The sequence below is a fragment of the Odontomachus brunneus genome, unplaced genomic scaffold (genome assembly GCF_010583005.1).
Source record: "Odontomachus brunneus isolate Ranch 3 - 2012 unplaced genomic scaffold, Obru_v1 Obru_scaffold_012, whole genome shotgun sequence".
Taxonomy (NCBI): domain Eukaryota; kingdom Metazoa; phylum Arthropoda; class Insecta; order Hymenoptera; family Formicidae; genus Odontomachus; species Odontomachus brunneus.
The window spans coordinates 935804-963364 of record NW_022639462.1 but is presented as its reverse complement, the minus strand read 5'-3'; the positions used below and the strand labels follow the sequence as shown (position 1 = coordinate 963364).

The 27561-nt window shown below is 45.6% G+C and overlaps 1 protein-coding gene across 12 annotated transcripts in view; it reads right to left on the bottom strand.

The window, feature by feature from the left end:
* The window catches only part of LOC116840827 (nesprin-1), a 118537-nt gene that overhangs the window by 32387 nt on the left and 58589 nt on the right, over positions 1 to 27561 (bottom strand). For 9 of the 12 annotated variants that reach the window (XM_032808070.1, XM_032808072.1, XM_032808063.1 and 6 more), the window contains 9 exons: positions 26284 to 26926; positions 25836 to 26174; positions 25322 to 25627; positions 24426 to 24577; positions 16515 to 17325; positions 16257 to 16415; positions 15817 to 16179; positions 15598 to 15708; positions 323 to 12595 (listed from right to left, as the gene is read on the bottom strand). In XM_032808070.1, the coding sequence (XP_032663961.1) occupies positions 323 to 12595; positions 15598 to 15708; positions 15817 to 16179; positions 16257 to 16415; positions 16515 to 17325; positions 24426 to 24577; positions 25322 to 25627; positions 25836 to 26174; positions 26284 to 26926 (15157 nt within the window). Of the gene's footprint in view, positions 1 to 322; positions 12596 to 12857; positions 13451 to 15597; positions 15709 to 15816; positions 16180 to 16256; positions 16416 to 16514; positions 17326 to 24425; positions 24578 to 25321; positions 25628 to 25835; positions 26175 to 26283; positions 26927 to 27561 lie in introns of those variants that run through there. The other 3 variants (XM_032808074.1, XM_032808075.1, XM_032808073.1) reach the window with 2 other exon arrangements.

The following is a 27561-nucleotide window of genomic DNA, read 5'->3' as shown; positions in this document are numbered from 1 at the left end:
CGATAACAGCAACAGCAGGAGGGGAGCAACAGAGCAGCAACATATGTACGCACATCGCGGTAACTGACGAGTTACGGCATAAGAAAATCGCACACACTGGATACTCAAGTACCGAACAGGAAAAACGAAAACATAATCGTTACAGAAAAAAAAAGAAAAATATGAGAGACAGAGAGAGCGGTAAAACCAGAGATAAACCAATCCAGATATAACTAAATAACAACAAGTGTATATACATATACATGTATATACACATATGGCGGTGGACTTGATCAAACTCGACTAGAACAAGACCGAGCACTGGCAATGACGTTGATCGCACCTGGATCCTGCGTATCCTTTCAGCCTCGCCTTCGGCCGTCTCTCTTTCCGCCACCCCGTTCGGGCTGCAGCGTTGCACGGATTCCTCCCCCGTCTCTCTACCTAAATGCAGTTTGGATTGTGGACGAAGATGGGCGAAGGTCGACGACGAGGTGCTAGTACTGGGATGATCGGGACTTTGGAGGCTACTCGAAGAAGAGACCGCAGGACATTCCCTCGGGCTTACTTCAGCGTCTACGGATGACTCCGTGCGCGACTCGGTCTGCGGATGGTCGTGGGTGGAGGAGGATGACGGCGGAGGAGGCAAGAGGAGGTCAGAAGGTGACGGAATGTCGCTCGGCGACGAGTAATCCAAGGACAAACCCGAGTCGATCGTTGGATCCTCAGTCGCGCTGAGCGGCGGGCCGACCGGTTCCACCGTCCGCTCGCTCTCGCACGATAGGTAAGTGCTGTAATCGCTCCAGCTACAAATGCCGCCCGGCAAGTCGGCCACCATACGCTCTGTCTGGGGTGCACCCAGGAGGGAGCGCGAATTGCCGCAAGAATCCCGCGATCTACCGCCACCGCCGCCGCCATCGCCCGAATTGTCGCCGTCGCGGTCCCGCGGACGATGACGGTCGTCGGGTTCACGCGAGAGATTCTTTTTCGTGTGCAAGGCTAAGTTCTCAAAGTGATCGCGCTCGGCCTCGTGATAGGGTCGTTTGTCGGGCCAGAAGCCACCGTCGATGGAGAGGAATCGCGAGTTGTAGAAGTCGTCGGGTCGTTTCTGCAGGAGGGACTCTGGCGGAACGATGTCCTTGCGTTTTTCGGGTTTCAGGACCAAGATCTCGTCCGCTATGTAGAATTGTACTTTAGACTTGGGAGGTGCGCTCGAAAGATCGGAGCTTGGACTTTCCTGCTCGATGCTTGCGACGCGCTTGTCCTCGTCGTCGAAAGACTGTTGCGCGATGAAGGATAGTTTATCTAAGGATGGAGAATGCTTTATGACCGTGCCAGTCGGGTCACTCGATGGCTCCGCTTGTGGGGGAATTTCATTACTTGGACTGGATGTATTTGTTTTGTCCATTTTGTCTTCATCTGTGGATATGTTTTTATCAACGTTGATTATCGCCGATTCTTCCTTTATTTCCTTCTTTGTGAAAATTTCGTTATTTGGACTGGATATATTTGTTTTATCCGTTTTGTCTTCATTTACGGATATGTTTTCATCAACATTGATTGTCGCCGATTCTTTCTTTATTTCCCACTTTGTGGAAGATACAAGTGGTTCTTGATCTTTAATTTCTTCTTCGTTAGTTGCTACCACTGTTGCAGGCAAATTATTAGTATCGATTTTATCTTCAGGATACTGCAAAATTCCTGCCGGCTCGTTGTCTAATTTTTTATCTCCAACGTTATCTTCAACATTATTTTCTTCATTCTGCTGACTATCCGGTGCTACTGCCTCTTTAAAGGAGCTTAAAGTTTTAGCATTTTCTGTAATAGGTAAAGATTCAACCTTCTTAGAGTCCGTCACAAGAATATTCGTAGAATCCTCTTGAGTTGACTTGATCGTTTCATCGTCTTGTCGTTTTTCTTTTTTCGGTTTAGATTTGTCTTTTTGTTCCTGTTTACCCGCTATCGGAGTTATTTGCAGAAGCGATGTTTCATTTTCGACTGCAGCTTCTGATTTCTTCGTACATTTTTCAGGTTCCTCTACTTCTACAGCCTGTATTTCAGTTCTCGTCTCATTGTCCTTCTTTAATTCTGATGCAATGTCTATTTTGTCTTCAAGTGGCACAATATTTACGGTTTCATCTGTTAAGTTAACTACCTCCTCGGCTTTAACTTCTTGCGTAATGTTAGTCTCGCTAAATGAATCAGTAAATTTACCTCGAGAGAAATCCTCTTCAGTAGGTTCGATTTCCTTCTTTTCAGTTACTTCGTTCCGCGACGAAACCTTTGCTTTTTTCCTCTGTTTTCGTTTTGCCGATTTCGTGAGTTTAGCAATTTCCTTTTGCTCCGTAACGTTTTCTTCCACATTTTCCAAATGTGATTCTTTAGGTTCACTTGTACTTTCAGGTTTGTCTACCGTCGTCTTCTGTTCGACGCTTCCCTGTTCTGTAATTTTTTCCGGTACAACCAACTGTTCAATGTTCTCTTGTTTGTTAGTATTCTCTGTTGAAATTTCTTCATTTTCCAGACTTGTAGGTGCGTTGTGCACCATGTTCTCAGCAATTCCTTCTTCGAGTTTTATTTTTATTTCGTCGTCTAGTTTTGGCTCTATCGGAGATTCTATTTTCTTCTCCACATTTTCATCCACTGCCTTTTTCTCGGTATCAGCTACATTTTCGATCGTTTGCTCCGATGCAATCACTTTCCCCTTTTTATTTTTCGACTTTTTCTTCGATTTCGTAACACTGCTCTTCTCCGTACTTGGAAATGCCTCTGTATCCTTATTTTTAATATCTTGCGCAATCTCTATATCTGGCGCTTCTTTATTTGATTGATCTTCGATAGTTTGAAGCTCTTGACTTTCAGTCACGATATTTTTCAATTGAGTCTCATCAGGCGTTCCGCTCTCATTAGCAGGTTTTGGATCTTCCTTTATTGTTTCCTCAATATTCTTTAATTCCTTTTGCTCTTTAATTTCGGGTTGTTGTTTCATCGAGTCTTTGCCGGACTTGTTCTTCTTGGCCTTAGCCCTCTTCCCTTTAGGTGCTTCATCTTGTTCTGATTTTGTTTCTTGAATAATTTTACTTTCATCCCTTTGTATCTCACTAATCTCCGCAGATTGTTTTTTGTCCTTTTTATTGCGTTCATCTTTTTTACGTTCGTTTGAATCTTTCTTCTGCTTGGACTTGTCTTTGCTCTTGGTCGTTTTGACGATTTCTTTTGGAACATCTTCTTTTGAAACATCTTCTTTAATGACTGTCGTCAATTCGTCCATTTGCTTCTGTTCAACCTCTTGTTGCCGTGCAGGCTGCTTATCCTCAACTTCTCCCTTGGCTGCAGTATTTTCTCCGCTTTGAGATTCCGTATTTAATTTAATCTCTTTATCCTTAACCGAATCTGAAGCTTCTACAGTCACATGTCCATCGTCTCGTTTGTCGCTTCGAGAACGCGATCTGGAACGTCTGGAGCGTAATTCCTTTCGATTAACGAATTCCATGAAACCTTGATCGTCCACTTGTACCAACTTCTCAATAGGCTCTTGTTCGGGTACTTTGTCCACATAAATTTGAACATGTGTCGGAGGTCGCTGTTCGACGTTCTGATCGGCTTTACGGGAAATTTGTTCGAAACTAGAAGCGTTGTTAACTTCGGGCGATTCCGCGGATTTTTTGCCAACTATCGCGGCCCATGTGTTAATTTCCGGCTTGGCGCACGAAATGTCTGTATCTCTCGAGTCTACAGCGCAGTGGGAGTCAGGATAAACGATCGATGTCTCTTCCTCCATCTCTTCTACCCAAGGAACCGATTCGATTTGGGGAGTGGATTTTGCAACGATTGTCTCATTATCAGCAATTTGCCGTACTGTCGTTGTCTCATCGATTGATATAATCTCCTGTTCCGAGAGGTTTTGCAATTCCTCCGCATCCGCATTTCTGCACGATTCGTCGAGAACGGGTGCTCTCACGTCGATCACTTTATGATCAGACTTTAGCGGTACGGGTTTGATCAGATATATTTCCTCTTGAGAAGCCTGAGGAGAAGTCCGTCGGGAAGAGGCTGCGACTTGCGCGTAAGACTTGCTTCCTTCCCTGAGTTGTTCCGACGATTCAGCGGATTTTTCCACGACAGGTTGCTCGACAGCTTCTTCTGCCGTTGCCACCTGCGATTCCTCAATGACATTTTGACTGGCTTGTGTTTTTGATGGAGTTGCACATATTTCTGGTTTCAATAGAACTTCGCACGAATCGTGCTCGATTGGTGTTTCGGGTATTTGCTCGAAGACACTTGGGCCACTGTCAGTTGCATCTTGACAGACAATAGTGGACATTTGACTACTTAAAGAATCGTCTTCGGGAACTGTAATTGTTTCTGTCGTGCTCTTCGTGCCAACAATGGCTGCCCACGATTTGGCGTTCGGATTTAATCGACTGTCGTACTTGGGCATCTCATCCTGTGAATCCTGTTGCTTCTGTACAATCGCCGATACCTCAGCTACATTTGGTTCGATCTCTTTGATTTGATCTTTGGCAGAGACATTGTCATTCATTTTACCGTCGCGTTTTGCTAATTTATCTTGGGCAGCTTCAGATTTCTCGCTTTGCTTCTTGGATTTCTTCCTAGATCTCGGTTTAACTTCCTCACGTTTCGGAGACGGTTTCTCGTGTGCTTCTAAAACCGTATTCTGCTCCTTTTGTTTCGATGCGAGTTCTTCTGGAAGAAATTCCGATTCCTCGGTCTGCTGCCTGTCCGCTATCAATAGATTCTCCACTTCCTTTGTTTCGGCATCTGTTGCTTTTACTTTAATCTCCTCCAATTGATATTGTATCGGCAATGACTTGCTTTCAGTGACAGCTGCTTTAATTTCTACTTCATTCTGTTTCTTGGATCCTGCTTTAGACTTCGCCTGATCCTTTATTTTCGCATCTTTCGTGTGCTTCGATTCCTTCTTCTTCTTCGATTGACCTTTCGCTTTGTCGATTGGTTTCTCATTGTTCACGGTCTCATTTTGAATATCTTTTATGCCGGCAAGATACTCATCCTTCACAGCAATTTCGGTTAGGGCCGTCTTATTTAAAACTTGAATCTCCGCTTTTTCCTTCTCGATCTTTTCCTTCTGCTGTTCGACCTTTTCCATCTTTCCAATCTCTTTATCTTCTTTCTCAACTTTGCTTTCCTCTTTCACTTGAGTGTCTGGCATGTCGAAATCGTCATCAAGTGTTATCTCTTCCTCCAAGAGAGTCATCCAAGCGTCGTCAGACTCCAAATGTACGGATGGTGTCATTGTTGGTGTCGCTTTAGTTCCTGACTTCTCCTCCACGACTTCAACTTTATCTTCCGCAACAATTTCGTCTACATGTATATTCGTGTCTGTTATCACATTAGCATCCGTCAACTGAGTGTCACTAATTTCTCCTATGGGCGATTGAACGAACTCTTTTGAAGTTTCGCCGATTGGTATTGAATCGTCAGTCTTAATAATTAAATCTGTTTCTTTAGATGGTACATTATCGATAATCGTGTCAAGTATTACTGTGCCTTCAGATAATTCACCACACGGCGGAACTTCCTTAATATTGAAAGTATCTTTGGAAGATTCTCCTTTTATCTCCTTTTCCTCTTTCTTATCTTGGTTATCGACGCAACTATCCGTCAATACTTTAGCTGTAATTTCGTCCATCGTTATTTTTTCCGGTTCAGATGTGTCATCGAAATCATTATCGATAATCATTGGTTCATCTAGCATACTCATCCAGGAATCATCGGAAACTAAATGTACCGTCTGTTTTACATTCTTCAGCTCCTCATCTTTACCTTCATTGATTAATGGATCCAACGTCTTGTCCGACAATGATACCTCTGCGATTATTGTAGCTTGAGGTGCGGATACTTCGAGACTTTCATTCGTTTCTGTCACTTTAACTTTCTCTAAATTAATTACAGTTGTACCTTCTTCAAAGTCGGGCACTGTATCTTTAGACGATTGTTCTTCTTTTATCTCTTTTTCATCTTTTTTATCTTGATTATCGATGCAACTATCCGTCAATACTTTAGCTGTAATTTCGTCCATCGTTATTTTTTCCGGTTCAGATGTGTCATCGAAATCATCATCGATAATCATTGGTTCATCTAGCATACTCATCCAGGAATCATCGGAAACTAAATGTACCGTCTGTTTTACATTCTTCAGCTCCTCATCTTTACCTTCATTGATTAATGGATCCAACGTCTTGTCCGACAATGATACCTCTGCGATTATTGTAGCTTGAGGTGCGGATACTTCGAGACTTTCATTCGTTTCTGTCACTTTAACTTTCTCTAAATTAATTACAGTTGTACCTTCTTCAAAGTCGGGCACTGTATCTTTAGACGATTGTTCTTCTTTTATCTCTTTTTCGTCTTTCTTATCTTGATTATCGACGCAACCATCTGTCAATACTTTAGCTGTAGTTTCCTCCATCGTTATTTGTTCCGGTTCAGATGTGTTCACTGTATTCAATGTCGCTTTTCCCTCGGTAGCTAGTGGCACCTTTTCTATTACGGAGTCTAATGATATTTCGGTATCATCCGATGAGATTGATAAAGATTTCTCAGCGACGGATTTAGCTCGCATCCAGTGCGACTCGAATTCATATAAACTGGCGAGAGGATATTTCGGCGCCTCCATGATAAGAGCATGCCTTCTGCAACTAATGTCGGCCTCTTCTTCGTTCGATTGCTCGACAGGTTTCATCACTGATTCCTGCACAATTCTCACCATACTCTCCGGCCTTGCTTGGACAACAGGAGCGAGTGGTTGCGGCTCTTTTATCACCTTAACGACCTTGAAATAACGATAAAAGTTACTTTCCGCGTGATTGTAAACGTGACGGTCCAAGGCATAAGGCTTAACGAGATCTAATAAATACTCGGGCATTATCTGTTTCCTTGCCTTGGTAATTTCGGGTGTGCCTTCTCGTTCTATTTCACACTTCGCCTCAATTGGTACTTTTACTTCTGTCGTTTCCTCTCGAGTATTCTTAGTTACTACTTCGACATTGATTTTCTCTTCATCCATCCGATCTTTCTCTTTCGAAATTTGAATATTCGATGTACTTTCGTTAACTTCGTTATTTAACGTGACATTGTTTTCTTCAGCGGAATTATTAATATTCTGATTTTCTATAATAATGTCGTTCCGTAAAACAGTGTCATCAGATATCGTTTTCCTCATCGTGTTATCCTTCTCGCATTTTTCCTCAGAAACTACTTCCGACTGATCTCCCTGTTGTACGAATTCGTTCGATGAAATCAGTTGTTCCTGTCCCGTCATTTTATCATTCTCGTCAATGATCGATTTCTCTCTCCTCTCCTCGGGCGCGGTGATCACCGGTGATCCCTCCGAGATGTCCCGATCCTTCGAGATTTCCGGACAAACTCTCCTCCTATCCTGCACGCTACCGAACAAGGTCGACTCGTCGCACGTCACGATGTTCTCGGTGAAAATGCTCGCGAGGGAAGTTGAACCTACTCTTTGAGAATTAGTCGCTTGATCGGCCGATTGCACCGGGCAATTATTAACGGGATTTGCGTCACTCGGTACCCTAGCATAAGTGGTGGTAAGACTAGCCTCTACGGTCTCGGGGCGCAAAGTGATCAACTCGGTAACCTTCGAGCCTACGATTTTGGGTAAGGGTATGTTTTCTAAAATCTCCACCGACTTCACGGACTTGACATCCGGCGGCTTGACCTTCACGGATCCCGGAACGCTGGTGGTGGTGGTAACTGTTGTAACCGTTTTCTCGATAATCAGAGCTTTCCCTGTCGAGGAAGGTTGCGGACTATCGTTACGCGTCTCATCCTCGTGTTCCCCGAATACTTTGGCTTCGACCAAATCGCTCGAGAGCTTGGAGTCGACTTCGGTTTTTGCTACGGTCTTCTCTGATAATTCTCGTGTCTGTTGGATCTCAGGACTTTCAATTTGCGGACGTGAGGATTGGTTCTCGTCCAATTTCTCTTGGTCGATCTCGCGTTGGTCTGTTGGACAGGTAGCATGTCTCGGAAATTCTTCCTCCTTCGTTGAAACGTCTCTGGGAGCGATCTTCTTTCCAAGCTTATCGCGAGAATGTTTTGTCTGTTCAACTGCACATTCAGCCGACTTAAGTTTCTCCTTCTTTGTGTGCTTTGGTGTACTCTCTTTGGTCGCGAGATCTTTCGATTTCCCAGTGTCCTGCAGTTTTCTGATTAAAGAATCCTTAACGATTGCATCGGCTTTAACTTCTTCATCTTTGGCAACTGCTTCTTGCGGAGAACGATCGAGTTTTTCATTTTCAACAAGTTTACACTTTTCTTCTATCTTCGTAACAGCATTATCAGTCCTTAGAGAAGTCTCGAATACCTTAAGCAAAGTTTCTGCGGCAGGAACGATTGTAGCCACATTTTCAAGTTTTGTGGGAACAGATGTTTCCGTCTCCACAGTCGCAGTCGGGATTGAATTCGACGTAGGGACAGTTTCGACAAACTCTGTGCTTTTGTTGTGTGGTATATCTTCCTTCACTGGTGCAATCTGTTGCGCAGGTTGCAATTCTGTCGTGGCGACTTCATCCTTCGATTTTAATTCCCCGGGTTTCGTATTACGCGCCTGTTGAGCGTCCTTTGACTTATCCTTTGACTTACCTTTTTTCTTACTCTTTGACGTAGCCTCTGGCGCGCGTTTATTAACTTGAACATTCGCCGTAATTTCTTTTTCGTCTGTTTTAACAGACGTTTTAACGTCGGTGTCTTTGGCATCCGATTTGGACTGAGTTAGATAGCTGTCGTCGCTTACTGACACGTCTTCTTTAACGAAATGTGTTTTCTCTGCTGGTTGGACGAAAGTTTCCGCTATAGGCTCGATTAGAGATTTGGATGAAGATTCTATCTTGACTTTATCCTCTTCCCCGGTCGATTTATTTTTACTCTCAACTGGCAGCGGTACTTCGACGATAGCTTCTCTCGGTTTATCTGTATCTTGCGTACTAGACTTCGTTTTATCAGATCTTTTCTGTTTGCCTGTTTTCGTCTGACGTTTCTCCGTTTCTCGCTTCTCAGTTTTTTCATCGTTCGTATCGCTAATGAAAGCTTTCTTTTCACTTATCGTCTCCGGACTCTCTGGAGACATTGCACTTTCTATTTTTAATTTAGCGTCCGCTTGACGATGCTCCATTCTTTCGTTTTCAATCGACTCTTTAGCTTCAGTTTCATTGCGATCTATTTTATCACTCTTATGTATGATATCAGTTTGTATTATTTCTTCAGTTTGCTGATTAATTTTAGACGACAAGACGATTTCCTTGGGCACTTCTTTAAAATCGGTCTCCTTAGTAACTGTTGTTGGCGTCTCTACAATTCTCGAAATTTCTTCGGTTATTTGTTCTGATTTCGAGACAATCACTTTCTCTGCGTTATCTGAACACGTTAAAACTTTCGTTTCATTTAAAGCTTCGCTTGTTGGCACTGTCGATGACGTAAGATCGATAGTGACCTCTGTTTTCATCTTACCTTTAGAGGTTTTATCTTTCTTGCGAGAATTAGCTTTACCTTTCACGTTGCCGTTCACCTCAACAACTTTTGCGCTGTCGAGTACTTTTGGCTTAGGATCTTTGACTTCAGCATCAACCAACGATTTGTTAGGTTCGGGAGGACTATTTTTGAGCATCTCTTTAACACCGTTTTCCAGCTTCTCCCGATTCTTATTATTACACTCGACTTCAAGCTTCAGTTCTTTCGACTTTGTTTTGCTCTTCGATGATTGTTCCTTCTTCGACGTGTCTTTCTGTCTTGTCGTGCTTTCGGCTTTCGTAGTCACGCTTGGTCTCTCAATTATATTTTTCAACGGAGCCTTTTGAGTGTCCGATGATTTTGCAATTTCCGTCGAGCTGTTTTCGTCGACGATATTTATTTTCTCTTTTGTGTCATCGCTCGGAACATTCGATTGTTGCTGAACTGTACTCTCTGCGCTTTCTCCGTTACCTTCTTTCATATTCTTGCCTACTTTATTTTTGTGCTTAGTTTTAGTGTCAGATTTGTTATGATTAACGTGGCTATCGTCGGTAATATAAGGTCGATCTTTCAGCTCCTCTTTGGTACTACCTTTCCGGTCTTTCTCCTCGCCTTTGGAGCTCAAATCTTTCGTGTCATTGATATCATCTTTAATTTTTATGTTATCCTTAAGAGTGCTTTGATCTGGCGCTTTAACCTGACTCGACAATATGTCTTGTCTGACTGGAGTATTTTCTTTTGCTCTCGCCGCTTCTTTAGATTTTCCGATTTTCTTGGATTTTTCGCCGGACTTGGTCTGTTTCTTGTCCGTTTCATCCTTAGATTTGTCCAGAGTCTCGATAACGGATTCTCGAGACTTGTTCTGCTCTTTAAGCTTGTCCTTCTGAGACTTCGCTTTCTGCTTATCCATGTTCTCGATTTCTTTTAGCGCTTTGTCAATTTCATCACCGCCCGTCTTGCCCATCTTTTTCTTTTTCGGCTTGCGCTTTTTCTCTTGTGCGCTCGTGTCTACTGAATCGATCGTTCGCTTCTCCTGCTGCACCGGCTTTTCCTCTTTTTTGTCTGGATTGTCGACGATCTGGTCTGACATAGATTCATCGCGTGCCTCTACGATTTGTTTCGGCGGACTCGATTTCTCCTTCTTCTGCCTCTCCTTCGACTTATCGACGGGATTCTGCGATTTCCTCTCATCCGCTTGTTTGGGTCTCTCGTTCATGGATTGTTGCTTCTTCTTCACCTCCCGTTTCTTCATAGTGTCCCAATCGTTTTCTTTGGATTGTCTTGATTGCTCGAGTTTTGCGAGTGGCTGTTGCGAATCTTTTCCTATAATCTTGGATTCCTGCAACGGCGATAATTCGCGAGACGATAGCGATTCCTTGGGCGAATAGGATCGCTCCTTGCTCGGCTGCTCCACAGCCGACGTTTTACTGACGACGCGCGTCGGAGTGACACGCGGACTGAGTCCCTGCGACAGGATTTGCGCATATGAGAAGGTTTGGTTTTTGGTCTCATTATTAATCAACACATCCTTCCCTTCCGTTTTACTCGTTGTGGAAGCTTCTGCTACGTTTGAAACGCTCACAACGGGCTCCTCCTGCTGCTCGGACTTATCGATGATAGATTCAGCTGCAACTGTGACCTCCGATTGCCTGACCACCTGCATCTGAACGGGCTTCTCTACGTTTTGGATCAATATCGGAGCTGCACATCTCATGTCGCCAGCAGCAGGACACTGTTGCTGTTGCTGCGGCTGCTGCATCTGAGCCTGCTGATAAATCTCCGTCGCTGAAAGATACGCGGTCTGCGCGACGTAATGTTCGGGGGCGTAAGTCAGCGAGCCGTTGTTGTAGGGATTCAAGTTCATCGAGTCGAGATGTTGCTGCACCTGCTGGTGGTGATGATGATGGTGATGATGATGATGGCCGGCGGACGGCGCGTAAACGTACGAACTCACCGGATACGCTCCGAGCTGAGAGCCGATGAAGCCAACCAGTTCTGGCTCCGGTATTATGTAGTCGTAAATCTCCGCAGGCTGTGGCTGTCGCGGCACATCTTCGTAAGGCTTCACGTGGTGCTGCAGCACATTGTAATCCTCCAGAGCCTTGTCAGTCCAATCGGTTGACTCGGGCTTAGTATAATTCTGCTCGTCGACTTTCTCCGCGGAGATATCCGGCGATTGGCAGTAGGCTTCCGTGACCTGCACGTTTTCCACCTTCTGCGCGGACACGACCGGTTGCGGAGACTCGGTGACCGGTTGAGGCTCCATCACGTTTCCGGTTACTTCCACTTTAACAGGAGTCTGTTCCGCACGCGGAGCTTCGGCACGACCACGTCGCGATTCCCCGGAGAGAGGGACCATTTCTTGCCTGGGCGGCTCCGCGGGACTCGCAACGTTCATCTGCGTCGTCTGCAAGCATCCGCGAAGGATGTCGGCGTAAGACGTGGAGCCAGGCACCCACATGGGGCTGGGTGAACGACCTCTTCGATCCTCGTGCGGCACTAGGGTGTTCCTCGACGGTATTTCCGCCCGTGCCTCTTGCTTGAAATTCGCACCGGGCCGGGGATTGTCGTATTTCTTGTCGACCTCTTCCTCTCGAGCCATCAGCGGCTCTTTCGTTCTAGGCGAGTTCGTCTTGCGCGTAGGTGATCGTCCTCGACGAGCGGCAGTTTCGACGACGACTTCGGGCACGTCTTGATGATCGTCCTCCGCGCCGACCGCACTCTGATCCTGCACCGTCTGCACGTGGGTCTCCGTGTGCGGCTGCGGCTTCGGCTTGTCCAGGTTCGCGTCACCTCTTTGAGCTCGCGCCTTCGTGACTTCGCCAGGTGGACACTCCGCGGTCAGCTTCTGCACCCGTGTGATCGCAGGCCGCAACACCTGCGTCGTCGTGGCCGTGGCGGGAGGAGTGGCGTCCCGCTGTTGTCTGTACGGACTACAGTTTCTCGAGCTTGGGCTGGTACGACCCGCTGCGATATCAGCGTACGAGGCCTGGCCGATGAACCGGTACTCGTTGGTGGGTACGTAGTACGGGTCCACGGCATGTATCTGATCCACCAGGATCTTGCTGCGTTGCTTCCAACCCTCCATCCGTTGCTGCAGGTTCTGCGTTATCCGCCGCAGAGGGTCAGCCAAGGCACAGCAATGGAATACATATATACTATGTCAATTTCGTGGAGTCTCTTTACTGTCATCGTGGGATGGGGGATGAGAGGTGATATAGCTTTTTTTTTTTAAACCAAGATCATTCGTTCGAGCATATCGGTATAGCCTATCGACAAACCTCTCTCTCTCTATTGAGATGCGCGAGGCACTTAAAGTCAACGTAATGGGGTTTTCGTGAATGAACGTACACTCGACCACCGACTGGCGATTAAACGGACCTTTTATTTCCCTTGCTCAATCACGTCGTATCGAAGCATAGACATTAGAACGAAGGACGCGCGCATATATGATAACGTAATCGCGTCCGTAAACTCGTGAAGAGTGATATCTATTAGAAAATCAGTGCTCGATAAAAACTTAATTAAAAAAAGACAGAGATACGTGGAGATACTAAAAACAGAGTTGCTCGAGCTCATCGAGGCACGTCGACGACGAAGACGACAGTCGGCTGACGATCGTCCGGGCCAATCGTTCCGCCTTCGTCGTCTTCATCGTTGCCTCCGATTGAGTTTGGCGCGTGGAACTGTATGCATGGGCGGTCATCGTCGTCGTTATTCTTCAATGGCCACAGCGGCGAATAATAGCATGCATCATCGTTGTTTCGCGGAATCGCGGACCACACGTGAAGCTCGGCGATTGAAAGTAACGACGACGAGAACCGTACACGGGGGTAGATCTCTATTGTCATGGGTCCAAGGGCTCCAAGTCTGGTGTGCCGCGCTGCACGAGTAGCTTCGACCTTTCGGCGCGTGCCTGGATTTTACTTTGCAAGGACTTGATTTTCTCGCGACAGACCTGAACGAACGCAAAACGAGAGCGCGTAACACGTCGAACGAGCGAGAGAGCCGGAGCGGGGATTGTTGGCGATTTCAACAGGAGGGATGTCGAGGAGCGGGACAGCACGTGGAGGTACGGACATGACCAAGTGGTGACGGGTGATGTGAGCGAAGTGGTGGCGACGACGAGTCCGGTGGACAAAGAGGACGTAGACGACGTAGATGAGATCGCAAGTGAGGGACGAGATACGACGACGACGAAGACAGCGTACGAGGAGGATGATAGCGGCAGAAAAGGAGCGCAGGCGAGATTCCGTTGGAGGAGGCGAAAAGGGTGTGAAGAGGGGGAGCGGGGGGTGTAGTAAAGAAAAATTCATAAATGAAATATAACTGGTCAAATGAGAGCAACGGAACGATAACAAAACAGAAAGTAACGCAAAGTCGTAATAAAAAGAGAAAGAGAGAGCGAGAGAGAAATTTCGGCATTCTGTCTGCGTGTCTGTCTCGTATGGTCTTTTGACACGCGAACGGAGGTCACTTGATTTTCTTGCGCGACTCGCACATGTTCTCCCGAGTTGCACGGGTGTATCGCAAAGGCACGGAGATCACGTAAGGGATGCATAAACGTGTGAACGGTGCGTGACACGCTTTACGTGATTGTGCGACAGTACTTCGCGCTTTGCTACGTGGTCTTTCATTCTAGAATGTAAGCGGCGTATGTGCGTGATGCTTATTTACGTACACACGCGCGCACACACATAGACAAGAGTACGCATGTAAGAAGAAGGAAATATTTATATATGTATATATATATATATACATACAGGTACATATATACGTGTGAGCGTATACATATACGAAGGTGTTGCGCGATGTACACGCGTGACGAGTTATAAACAGTAAAACGATAAAAAACCAGAAAAAAGGAACACAACACAAGCAAAATCAAGTAATCCCCTTCGGAACGACAGTAGAACAGGTGTCGTAGATAAGTGATTTTTTGAGCTCTAGGGTAATGTCCTAGGAAGTGTGTGAACTATACGTGTGTGTATACGTTGGCAATTGTAAGAAAAGAAAAACGAAACAACGTAGTTAGAACATGATACCAACCAGTACCCCGTAAGCGATGTACCACCACGATGAACACGAGACCGAATACTTTCGAGATTCGATCGTCTCAATTAAAAAACGTGTGTAGTTCATTATTATATGAGCAAGAAACATCGATTTTATGTCTTCCGCGCAGTTTATCGAACAAGGAAGTAAAGTGCAGGATAGGCAAGTTTAGTAAATGTTAGTGAGTGAGGTGATTATATTTGGTAATAAGGCGATACGGTGGCAATTTGAAAAATTTTGTATAAAGGCCGGTTCGCACGATGAGAAAAGATCATTTGAGACCTAGCACGAAAGAATTAGCGGTAACTAATGAATCAAGTCCTCGGCGATGAAGCGATGTCGGTGCGTGTTTGGTGAGACTGTGAGATTTCGGCGCGTGAAGTTATGAAAACAGGATATATATGCAAACGAGAAGGCAGGCTGCGGAATAAGAGGTACAACACACGAGGGAAACATCTTGAAGATTTTGAAGTTAGCAGTTGCTTCTGCAAGAAACGACTGATCGTTGTCGAGCAATGACAACTTATTTAAGATGTTTCCACCGTTAGTTGCTTGCACACATGGTTATCAACCATTTTCTAAATACCAGTAAGACAACTAGTAATAATTATTTTGATGATCCCAAATGCAACTTGCAAATTCTCACGAGATGTCCACTTTAGAAAAGATTCTAAAATGTCCTTTTACTTGTTCTATCTGAAAATCTGTTCTTCCTTTGGATAATTAAAAATGGTAGATAACTCGGAAGTTGGTTGTTGTTACACATGATTAATAATGGCTCGATCGACGGTTAGTCAGAGGTCACCGTGCGTTCTGATCGCGCGACTGTTTTCTTTTTTTTCGCATGAGAAAAGACATGCCCGGCCGCGCCCGGAAACGCAGAAAACTACCCCCGACGATTCGCACGCGCGAGACAACGTACGAGAGGAGGAACCGCGTTCTCCTTGGTGGTGGCTTCGAGTTGGTATCGAGCAAACCCAAAAGTCAATTGCTGCTTCAGCGCACTGGTGCAGGTGGTAGAAAAAACAAGGGAGAGAGAGGTGTGCCTACCTGTTGCTCTTGCAGAGCTTTCTCTCTGTCATTCGGCAGATACGTCGGGCTGAGCACCGTCCTCAGCTGCTGCTCCACCTGCACGATGTGTTGGCGCAGCTGCTGAATCTCCTGAAATGGAAACAAGACAATCTCGCTCGACACAGAGAGGACAAGTCGCGAGTGATAGGCAAGGGAGCGGCGCGCAAAGTCGCCGTTTCGCCCTGCGGGATCGCTAACCTGCTGGTACTGATCTATCTGCGCTAAACAGACTTCCAGAGAGGCCGTCTGTTCTTTGACGGTGCTGTGGAGGGCGTTGAGCTCGGCGATCAAGTCGTCGGCGGTCTCTTTGACCCGGTTGTCGCCGCCGATGCCGGACCTGAAATGCACCTCGAGCTTCTCCACCGAGATCGTGATCTTAGTCTTCTGGATCGCGATGTCGCTGAGCATTTTCTCGCGAATGGCGTGTTGATCGCGCAGCGGCTTCTTCTTATTCTGCGGCGACTCCAATGTCTGCCTGGCTTTCTCCATCCAGCTTCGCACATCCTTCATCTTCCTCTCGCACTGCTCCCATTCCTCGCTGGCCTCTTGCAGCAGTGCGTTCTGCAATACGCGCAACAATTTGCGGGGATAACGTTGTGATGACAACCGGCTATCCAAACGCTGCCCTATACACTAACCCTTTCCAATAGTTGACCCTCCACTTGCACCTTGCCCTCTTCTGCCTCCGCCAGCTTCTCCGGCAGATCGCCCACGCTGGTCACCTGACCGATATTCTCCAATTCTCTGCCCATGTCGCTGAGATTCTTGTTCACCTGCTTACAGCTTTTGACCGCCGTCTACAAAACGAAGCAAGCGTTCAGCAGACGAACGTCAGCGCGCCGTCGTGTTAGACTTAGAGCGACGACGGGATCTCGCAGACGGTCGTCGGCACATACCGAATATTCGTGCAGTCTCTGTCTGGCTTGCACAAGAGTGCTGAGCTTCAGTGGCTCGACCAGGAACTGTCTCTTCTCCTCGGTCCACGCCTTGACAGCCTCGTAGAGCGTGAGGAATCTCTGCCACGCGTCCATGGTGTCACCCACGATCTGCTTCTTCTCTTCCAGCCAGCTCTTGACTTGCGCCAGCTGCTCGCTGAGATTGGTGATCGTGTTGTTGATCAGTTCCTTCTCCGCGTCGTCTCTCGTGTTCTCGACGATGATTCGTCCGTTTCTCGTCAGTCGTTCGAGCTTGTCGCTAATCGTGCCCAGTTCGTTTTGTATCTGCCTGAGGTGCTCCCTGAGGACGGCCGGTTCCACCGATCTGTCCTGCACTTTGAGCTCGGCCTGGCGGATCCATGCCTGCACCTCGTCCACGTCGGCCAAGTAATCCGACCTGGTGGTCCTGGCACGTTTTTGCTCCCGCTGTTTCTCTTCCATCGCCTGTGCCGTCGCCTCGGCACAGAGCTCGAGCGCGGTCAGATGCTGGGCAACGTCACTCGGTACCAGCTGCTGGCTAGCTTGGTACCGCGCCTTAGTGCTTCCTGAGAACTTCTTCGCGGTGTCGACGAGGTCCTCGACCTGCGAGCGCAGCTCGCCCAGTTCCGCCTCGGTCGCGTCCTGATCGACCCCGTAAACGTATAGACCGGAGGCGCGTTCGCGCCCCTCGTTCAGTCGCTTCCGCAGCCGCTCGATCTCACGCTCGATGTTCTCGAGCGCCTCCAAGTCTTCGCTCGCCTTCTCGGACTTGCCACGAAGCGAGTCGACGAGTCTAAAAACGACGATGCAAACGGTGACTCTTTGCCTCGCGAGGCTCGTCGGACGTTTGTTCCAACGATTCAAGAGCGCCTCTTAAAACTACGCCTTTGCTGTATATATATATACATTGGATAAATGTACATACATTTGAACGTTTAAGGGAAGATTCTAAATTCAGTCGAAATTCAGTTATTGAACGTCATTAAAACTAAAGTATCCGATTTCCGATATTCTTTTTGCAGAAAGAGGAAGTTGAATACAAATTGCATAAATTATTGAAAGTAAAGGATTCGTCGAGTCCTTTATTTTAAAGTGGATGAAACATAGGGTAACGCGTTTGGAAGTGATTTCAACCGCCCGACCATGAAATTGCACACGGCATGTGTAAGTTCTTCGTGTGTCCCACAGAATAATGGCATCTGTCGCGAGAGAACAGAACGGTAGGAGGTGAACGCGCTGCACGCGCGAAACTCTCCATGGAAGAGAATTTCACGAAGCAATCGGTAGCCTTAAGCGATCGTCCGCGGCGAGGTGAGACGGATTTAGAATCGGTAATACGTGTCGCTGTGCTTCATCCACAGTTTGGCCCGGACCCAGGCAAAGTCGCGAGTCGGGGCAGCCTTGGCTAAAAGTAGACGAAGGAAGTATGTAGCGACGGGAGTTTGGCCGACCGTTCACGCTCGTGGAAGCGCGACGCGCATACTACGAAGACGACAACGATGATGCTGTAAGAGAAGTAACTGTCGTAAGAGAGTCTCTATGCGCGATTATTTATTCAACATCACGAAGTAATAATAGTCAACACCTCGAAATGAATTGTCACCGTTCTTTGAATGAACCCGTTTCGATCCGTTCTATATCATTTCTCTGTAAATATAATTTTTAATTTTAACTATCAAGAGAGAGGAATGTTTTCGTAGTAAATAGAAGTAGCGCGAGTCACACGATCGTCGCATTAGCTACCGGTTGTACCGTGCATAAGTCATGAGGAATAATTTAAACGTTGATGTCATCCACGAAGAACTCGTATGCTCTCATCGTCCTTTCGGAAGGAAAGCGTGTGATTTCGATGGCTACCGCGTTAAGACAATCTATTTTCACGAAGATGACAGCATGTTTCTGTCAGCGAGTACCCGCGGATGATTCGCGCGAGATGATAAATTTGAAACTGATTGCGTTTCCTCGTCTTCTTCTCCGTGGCCTATTCGTTATTAGTCGCAGCTTCATTAATCTACCTGCTACTTAGCGTAGCAGCTGAGTCCTACAGATTTCCTTTCTCTGCATTAATATCCTTGATAATAAACTAGCGAGCTCGGCCATTTCATCCCGTCATTCTCAAAAGACGTGGCCACTAAGATCCTCGATGTCAATGTCGACAACGGTGTATCTTTTCGTACGATGACATCATCGCGTCGAGCTGAACGAGATATATGATTGCCGGCCGGCAGGTGCAACACGCCCGAAATACAAATCACTGTTAATCCGGCGGAAATTTACCTGAGATAAAACGGATTAGCGCCGTGAATTGCGGAAATTTCGATCGTGCATTCCGCGATAATTCCACTTTACGTAACGTGAAACCTCCTCGCACGTGAAGCTCGATTATTCGAGTCCACCCGATGAATAGAATCTCGTTTCGTGCATCCTCTCGCTGTGGGTCCGCACAATAAATGAAAATTGCAATCAGTCGCTACGCGGAGCCTGAGGCAAATCAGCGTGTAACAAATTGCGTGTCTCGCGCAGCCCCGACTCGGATTCATCACATCGCGCAACGAGCTTTCCTCCCGAGAGCTCTATCAACATTCGCACGTGGCGAATCTATTTCCGACTTCGTGAGTTCGGGTGAGCCAAAGGATTATCCGTTCTCACGCGATCTCGTACAATTCGCGATATCATTTCGTCGATATCGCGCTGCTCCCGATCACGGAGCGCGTCTATCCGGCGCACGGATCGTCCTCAGGAATAAATCGCGCGGAAATCTCAGCAGCGACATTCAAACGAAAGCACTCTCAATATGCGTATCACGGCAACAAGCCGGCGATATATACCTATGTGTCACGGCTGTGGTAACCGCGCGCGATATATTCGCGATTGGCGACCGACGGTGAAGCGAGCGCGAACTTCCTCACTTTCTTCTCGTTTTCTCTCGTCTTATCCGCTCTCTCTCTCTCTCTCTCTTTTTAATCCTCGTTCTCGTGCTCCCGCGTTTATCCGGACAACAATATGGCGCGGCACTATCAAGCCAAACAGCAGCGTTCGCGGTTCGAAACGTTATTAGAGAGGAGTACTCGCAAGCTAGCTTTAGACGCTCTAGTCGGGCGCGTTGGCGAGACGCCGCGACGCATGCGGCCTGGTCCAGAGGCCGGCTCGGCCAGCCAAGAACGACATCCTAAGAATAATACGCCGCCGAAGATGTGAAGTCGATGGGACGCGAAGGATTCGAATTTTCTGCGGAGTGACTCTAAATAATAACGCGCGAAATATGCCGCATGAATTATATAGCAGATCCACGAGGGATCCTCATTCGCAAGCGCTTCCGGGTCTGACTTCATTTCATTTCGGTTTGTAGACGGTCCGTCCTTGATCAAAATTTAGCGCATAGAATCAAAACAATTGGTAGAATTAAAACAAAATTCATAGAGTAGAAGGTGGTAATATGAAACTGCTGATATCTTAAATAATTGCTGCAATTTCTTGGTTACTGAGAGAAACATAACTATTAGAGTCCTTATCGACCATAAGGGGCCACGTTGTTTATAGAGTTAAGAGAAGCCGCTTTACTTCCTTCTTGTTAAAACTTTTCACAAGGTAAGATTAAAAAGTGTTCTTCTTGTCTTAATCTATAAATGTAATATATTAACTATAATGTTAAACTGATTATCCGCGAGACAATCCGTCGATTGTCCGTGCCGATAATAAAATCGAAATTGCAGAGTTAGTTATTTGGAAATATTTTTCCTACTTTAAGATTTGTTGGTTTACTTGGAAAATAACGAAAAGTAGTAATGTGAAACGAGATGCGTGTTTCGTATTATCATATACAGTAAGCGTGAAAGTAATATTTTTATTTATAACTTTTGTTCATAGACCTAAAAAAAGATTTCTATATAATTTGAATTATTCAGATTAACTTTCATAGAAAATTTTTTTATTTTAATTTTTAACTTATAATTTTTATTTTCAAAGGAATTTAATAAAAAAGTTATGTTGACGTTAACAATTTTATAATAACAAAAATTAATCTTTTTTATTTTCACGCATATTTTATTTACCCCGCCATTTTCCAAGATCCTACTTCTTGCATTATGTTAAGGAAATTTTTGCTTCTCCTACTTCTTTTTTCCTAATAATTATGAATACATTACAAAATATATATTTTTTAACATTTTTGATAATTGATGCAATTATTGTATTTAATATTGGCTTTTTGAAGCAAAAAATCTGTGAATAAATGATCCATATTTCCACCTCCTCTACTTATTCGTATCGACTGATTCGAGACAATAGGCTTTCATTGTGCCCTTCTTATCTTATCTCAACTGTACGCTGCGCTTAAACAAACTCCATGACTATCGCGATGTAATGACAGTCGTGCAATAAATGCGTAAATCGATTAAAAATCACGGCCGAGATTACGCGCGTCTGCACCACCACGGGCGAAACCGCCTGGGAAAATTAATTGCCGGCATGCTGAACGGCGTGAAATGAAATGTCGATCGTCGTACTTTGAGAGAGAACTGATTACGAGGAACGGATCCTTGACTGTGTGTGTTGGCGAGCCGAGTTTCACATTTGTTTCTCTTGGTCGGCGGAAAATCATTTATCAGATATATTCACGCGCGACGGTTTTCACAAATCACTCGGCGAAGTAAGGGACTTATATGCGCTGACAAGACGAGAAAACTTGTCAGAGTCGCGTGCCGACTGTTACAGCATACTGTGTTACGTCATGTATTGCAGACTGGACGTCAACACGCGTGGCTTTATTCGCGGAGTATGTGTCATAGGCAGAACGCGGTGTCACAATGCCGAGTCGAAAAGGGCGCTAACGTGCAACGCTCGTTTCCGACTTCGAACCTATAATTAGCGTACATTCGATCGGCGCCGAATGTATCTATCGGCCAACGAACCGCGTGTTGATGACAGTGACATTACGATGCGACATCACCGCCGTACGTGGTGACCGACAAGACCAGAGTATGTACGCATGACAGAACCTATTGAAACTCGCAAACTGCTGGGCTCCTTATCAATTCGCGCGATATATAAAATGATATCTATGAGATAACAAGCTGCTCGTTACCGTCCGAGATGATAAAACGTTTTCAACTAGAATTTATCTGTAATGCAACATGCGGCACACGTGTGTCGATATCGCGATAGTGAACTTCGTTGCGCCCTACGCGCATGCGAGGCCACGTACGCTGTATATACCGGAGGAGACGACCACGTTTGCGCCATGAGCGAGATGCGGTATTTCGCAAGTTTAAGCAATACGTCGCCTCGGTGAATTCGCGACCGTGGCATCAAATGTTTTCCGTGAATATTCCCCAGTCGAAGCGAGCACCCCGTTTTCTCATTCTCTTCCCTTCTCACTTCCCTTCGACTTTCGCGGAAACGGGCAAATCCCGACTAGGTAAGTATCGTACCTCGGGAGAGCGTGTCTCCCAAAGTGCAGGCTCATTTCTGTCGTCTCAAAAATCAGTGTCCAACGCGGTGCCTCCGCGTACACGGTTTGCGTTCCGCGTGCAAATAATAATTACAGCAGACTCGCACTGACAGCGCAACACACGCGGGGACAGGTGAAAATACGCGAGACGTCATGCTCGACGACGAGCCGTCGCCGTCTCCGTCACCTGGCCAAGTGTCAAAACGCGCGTAGCACTCGACGTCGCGTACCCGCGTAATCTGTTCGCGACACTCAACTGCGTTTCACCGGCATCGGTGCATCGGTTACAAGAGATGCGCTGGGATGCAACGGGATGCGACTCGTGAACGTCGTGAGCGACGCGCCGTCGATGCCGGCACGGAGATGACTGGATAAACCGGTGTATCGCCGATATACCGGGCGACGAAAAGTATGGTAGGGGCACGCGTTTCTCCCCGTGGACGCGTATTGACCTTCCCACCTCGGCCGCAACCTTCTCTCATAACGAGTGTTTACACGGTGTTACACGGCCACGTTACGTCACACGACGGATTCGGTGGTGACGTAGCGCGCGGCATATAATAAGGCGGGTCGATGAATACGACGGCGCGATCTCGCGTTTAAATGTGCGTCGTGTGCACATGTGCTTTAATTCCCGGCTGTGTCGAAAGTAACGCACTTATCATGCGCGCGATTCAATTACGCATTCGTGATTCTTATCTGAAATTACTACGAGAGTCCAGAGGCAAGAGAGATAATTCGCCAGAGAGGCGGCCTCGAAATATCCCGTAGAGGTAATTGCACATGCTATATACGCACGTCTACGAGTTATTTATATTCTCTCCTACGATATATATATATATATATATATATATATATATATATATGTATGCATGTATGTATATACATATATATACACACACACTCAGTTTTGCTCGTGTGTGTGGCGCCAGACGCATTACGTCGCATTGCATTCGAACTTGGACCAGTATTCGCATTGCGCCATCATTATCATTGTCGATTCAATCTTCTTGCAAATTTACAGTTGCATTGTTTAGCCGCGAGCTGGAGAAGCGCGACTGTTGCAAATCGATGCGGCCTTATTAATTCGTTGAATTATGTATTTATCGCGGTTATTGTACATCAACGTTGAATATAATGAACGAGATGATCACGTGATTCGAAATGTAAATTCACCTTGAAAACTTTCACGAAATCGTTCTTCACTGTCATCCCTTCACACTCGGAAAGTTCAGTTTTGTGAAATAATCCTCTAATAAATTGCTATAGTCTCTTTCTCTACGATCTCACTGTACTGCGTATTATGAGCGCTTTGCTATCCTCGCTCATTCGCGAACTCTTCTTGCCACTGACTTTGTGACTAAAAGGTCGATCGCTCGTGCTATAATTTGGCAAAGAGTTGAATGACGACGCGACGTAGTGGGATAATACCGTCGAAAGGTATTACCTTTGCCAAAGTCGCGTCACAATTGCGCGCCCATTGTTGATTTTCTTGCTGATTAAAGTATAAAAAATTCATACGTACAATCTTCCGTTAAACGTATATAGTACGTTAATCTTCCGTTAAACGTACTTTGCGAACGATTAAAAGACACAAACATAGATCTGCATTGAGCACATAATACATTTTTAACTTATACGATATCTAATAAAATGATACGATCACCTGAAAGAAATGCTATAAAAGTGACGCTTACATCGATAAAAATATAGAAAACGTCGAGCTGCTGAAATAAAAAAATGTCGTAAGAGGAAAAGGGAGAGGTATATAAGCGAAAGCATCAGATGCACATTTATGCATGCACATGCAAATCTGCTCACAGGAGGACCCGTATGGCACCGTCATTGCCAGCCAAAAGACTGCGAACTACTTTCCTATATAAAATAACGCTTGAAATATAGTACACGAAGTTTAATAAAAAAAGAAGCGCCTCATAACTAAGATTCCATCTAAACGTCACGGATGAAAAGATATCGAGTTTGTTCCGGATATTAATAGCGAAAGCGCGTATCCTCGATATTGCAATTAAGTTTACAACGTTCACGTCTTCTCAGGAAGCCTCAGTGCGACATTAAAAATCTAAACTGTAATAAACGAGATGTTGTTATTATATTTTTTCCTATAATAATATACCAACGCATAAAATCGATATTATATATATCCTAACAAATATTAAAGTTATTTATATATAAATGCGATATTTTTTTGTAAAGAAAGATTATAAAAAAAGATATTTATAATTATAATATTAAAGGTCTCTCTTTTTATATATCTCGTCATTGGGAGGTCTTTGGAACTCGATAATAATGCTGGTAGCTCGATCAAATATGTCGTTTCACATAAAAATGGACGATTATTGGCTGACTTAGCTGGCGGCAAATGATACGAGGCGGTGCTGGTCCATTGAGCAGATACGAAAACAAAAAAATGCACTCTGACTCACGATTCGGCGGACTTCTGCAGCTTCTCGAGACGTTCCTCAAGACTTCGCGCTGGCGCCTCCGTAAACGCTGCGAGATACGCCAGGACAGGTCCCGCCAAGCTCTTCACTTCCTCTGTCGCGGGTTTGAGCTTCTCAGCATCCGCCACGAGTTCCTATCCGTGACAGAACCAGAGTGCCCGTTAATCGTCTCTGACGATAAATCCGCACGGTGTGCGCTCGCGCGAATCATCGTCGCGCATTTTATAATTTAACAGACACTACGTCCTTAACAATAAACAACGACAATTGTTTCGCCGAATAAAACAAAAATAAATCAAACAAAAGTAAAGTAAGTCACGTAAAAGGTAGAATGGATAGACCGCCAAGCTCTGCGCGAGCGTCCGTCGTGGCATGATTATTCGCGAGTGACTAAAGTAGTTCGTAGGTTTGGAGGGCCGCGCACCTGTGGTGCCTGGCCGTGCAAGTCTGACACATTCGGCATTTATAAAGGGCGGGCCGGAAAGAGAGAAAGACAGAACTAATTGTATATCCGTACCCTTGGCGGGCTCGGTGAATCGATCGAGGAGCGTACATCCGCGTAGTATGCGACGTCGCATAGCCACTTGACGGCCGAAAAAAAGTTCGTCTCGCGTGACATACTTTATGCACTTTCTATTATTACACGAAGTTTTATATTTATGTGCATGTGGATAATAACCGTGGAGCACGCTTAGCCTGATTTTCCAGTTTCCTACATCTTCCACTATTTTTACACGGCCGATTTAGGTCCTCGGGACAGAGAAAGTATTTTTATACTGATCACGGCATTGGTCTGTCATATATGATAAACGCGCGCAAATTGCTCTTCCGTCGAAAGTATTAAAATCGCGTACGTTACACGGCAAGCGTCATCTTACCTCCAATGCTTTAACGGTGTCATGCAAATGCTGCTTCGAGCGCACCACTGTGTCGATGAGCTTGCTCTTCTCCTCGATCGCATTCAATCGCGTCTCGATGAGCGCCCACTGTGCCTCCAGGTCCTCCCAATGTCGTGAGAGCGACTCCAGGGCATCCCTGCGTCCTTCGAGACCCGATACCAACTCGCGCCATTCCGAACTAATCTCGGAGAGCTGCGATTCTATTGCTTTCTTGTTGTTGGCGTCTGCAAGCCGAAGAACCTCTCCCCCACGTTCGTTGAGAAGATCCAATTCGAATTGTTGATTCTACGAGACGTACATAATTCGTAATAATTAATATTATTGTGTATTTTTTCATACCTGATACAAACACTTCAGCAAATAAAAGACTTTGATTAATTATTGTAATATATTGTAATATATCGCAGTAAAGAAAAATGTCTCACGCCAATTTGTAAGAAAAGTAGGAGAAGAATTGATCTGGTATCTCTCTTTGCTGCTTTCTCCAACATACCTGGATGTCGTTGAGAGCGTGCGTGATCTTCTGAATGTTGAATTGCAAGCCGGCTAATGTGGTGACTGGTTCATCCGTGAATCTAGTTCTGCTGATGACGGCGCGAACACGCTCTAGACTCTGCGTGTAGTCCCTCCACATCTCCGCACCTTGCTCCAAACGCGAGCGTTGCGATTTGGCCGTGTTGAGAGTGTTCTTTAGCAACTGAGTATGCTGTTGTTGTTGTGCGCTCAGTTCCTCTTGCTCGTAACTATCCAAAGATGGCCAGATCTTGTCAGCCGCTTGTTGAATCTGCTGCGACACAAGCTCGCGAATCGATGGTTCGGTGCTGAAGTAGATCTGGAAAGACGATAATTGTTAGCGTTGCTGGTCAAGCCAATCTTCGTGGAAAGTTCGTCAGCTTGAGACAAACTGTCGAAAGTAAAAGAAAAAACGAAAAATCTCTCACCTTGTGCTCCTCCAGATCACTAAGGATGTTCTCGAAGTCCAGACCTTCCTTGTTACTCTCAAGTCGAATTTCAGCCTCGCGAGCCCAGCTGTGGAGTTTATCCGTAAGAGCAGCATAATCCAGTCTCATCTGCATGTTACTCTCGAGATAATTTCCGCGTTCTTCCATCTCTCGCGGTAAGGACGTCAGCAAGGACACTGCTTCACTCAACATCTCCTTCAAGGATCCGGGCATACCCTCCTCATGTCGCACGGATTCCTTCAGTTTCCTGATCCGATCGAGATGCTCGTTCACGTCGGCGCAAAGGGCATGGTGTTTTGTCAATTCCGCCTCGACACTCGTCGGATCTCTCTCCAGGAGCGGCCTAGACTTTACTTCCTTCTCCTTGCTTTCAAGCCAGTCAAGAATATCAGCCAGTTCATTAGCGAGTCTCCTGTGCTCGGCCGCCGCCAACTCGTGTTGCTCCCTTTGCGTCTCCACCGCTCTCCGGAGGGCTTGTAATTGCTGCTTTAACGACTGCAGCTGATCCGTCACGTTATTCCTGTCCACGACCGAACCTTCCGCCGCAATTTGTTGGCCTTTGTCGGTCGCGCTGGCGAGAGTGGCTTCGCACTCTTGAATTTTCAATATAGCGTCGTCGTACCTATTCGTGGTCAAATCGATGATATTATTGTGAACAATTATTGAAAAAAGCTTATATATATATATATATAGGGTGTCTCACACTCTCCTCCGGGCATTTTGTGGGAACGTAGAACAGGTTGCGGTGAACATAAAAGTCCTATACCGTTTTGCGATATTCGCAATAATCGAAATATTAATTATAGAAAATTTGTGAATGATCATGCAGAATATGATAAATGAGTTAGTATAGTTATAACGACGACTGCCGTCGTGTACTTATATTTTAGATCAAATTGAACAAAAAAGTTCTTTACCATTTTCCAAATAATCACATAGATTTTTAATTATTAATTAAAGAAGATGAGTGCATTATCACGCAAAACCGTGCAATAATCTTCTTTAATTTATAATTAAAAATCTATGTGATTATTTGGAAAATGGTAGAGGACTTTTTTGTTCAATTTGACTTAAAGTATAAGTATACGACGGCAGTCGTCGCTATTATAACTCATTTACCATATCCTGCATGATCATTCACAAATTTTCTACAATTAATATCTCGATAATTATTGCGAATATCGCAAAACGGTATAGGACTTTTATGTTCACCGCAACCTGTTTTATGTTCTCACAAAATGCCCGGAGGATAGTGTG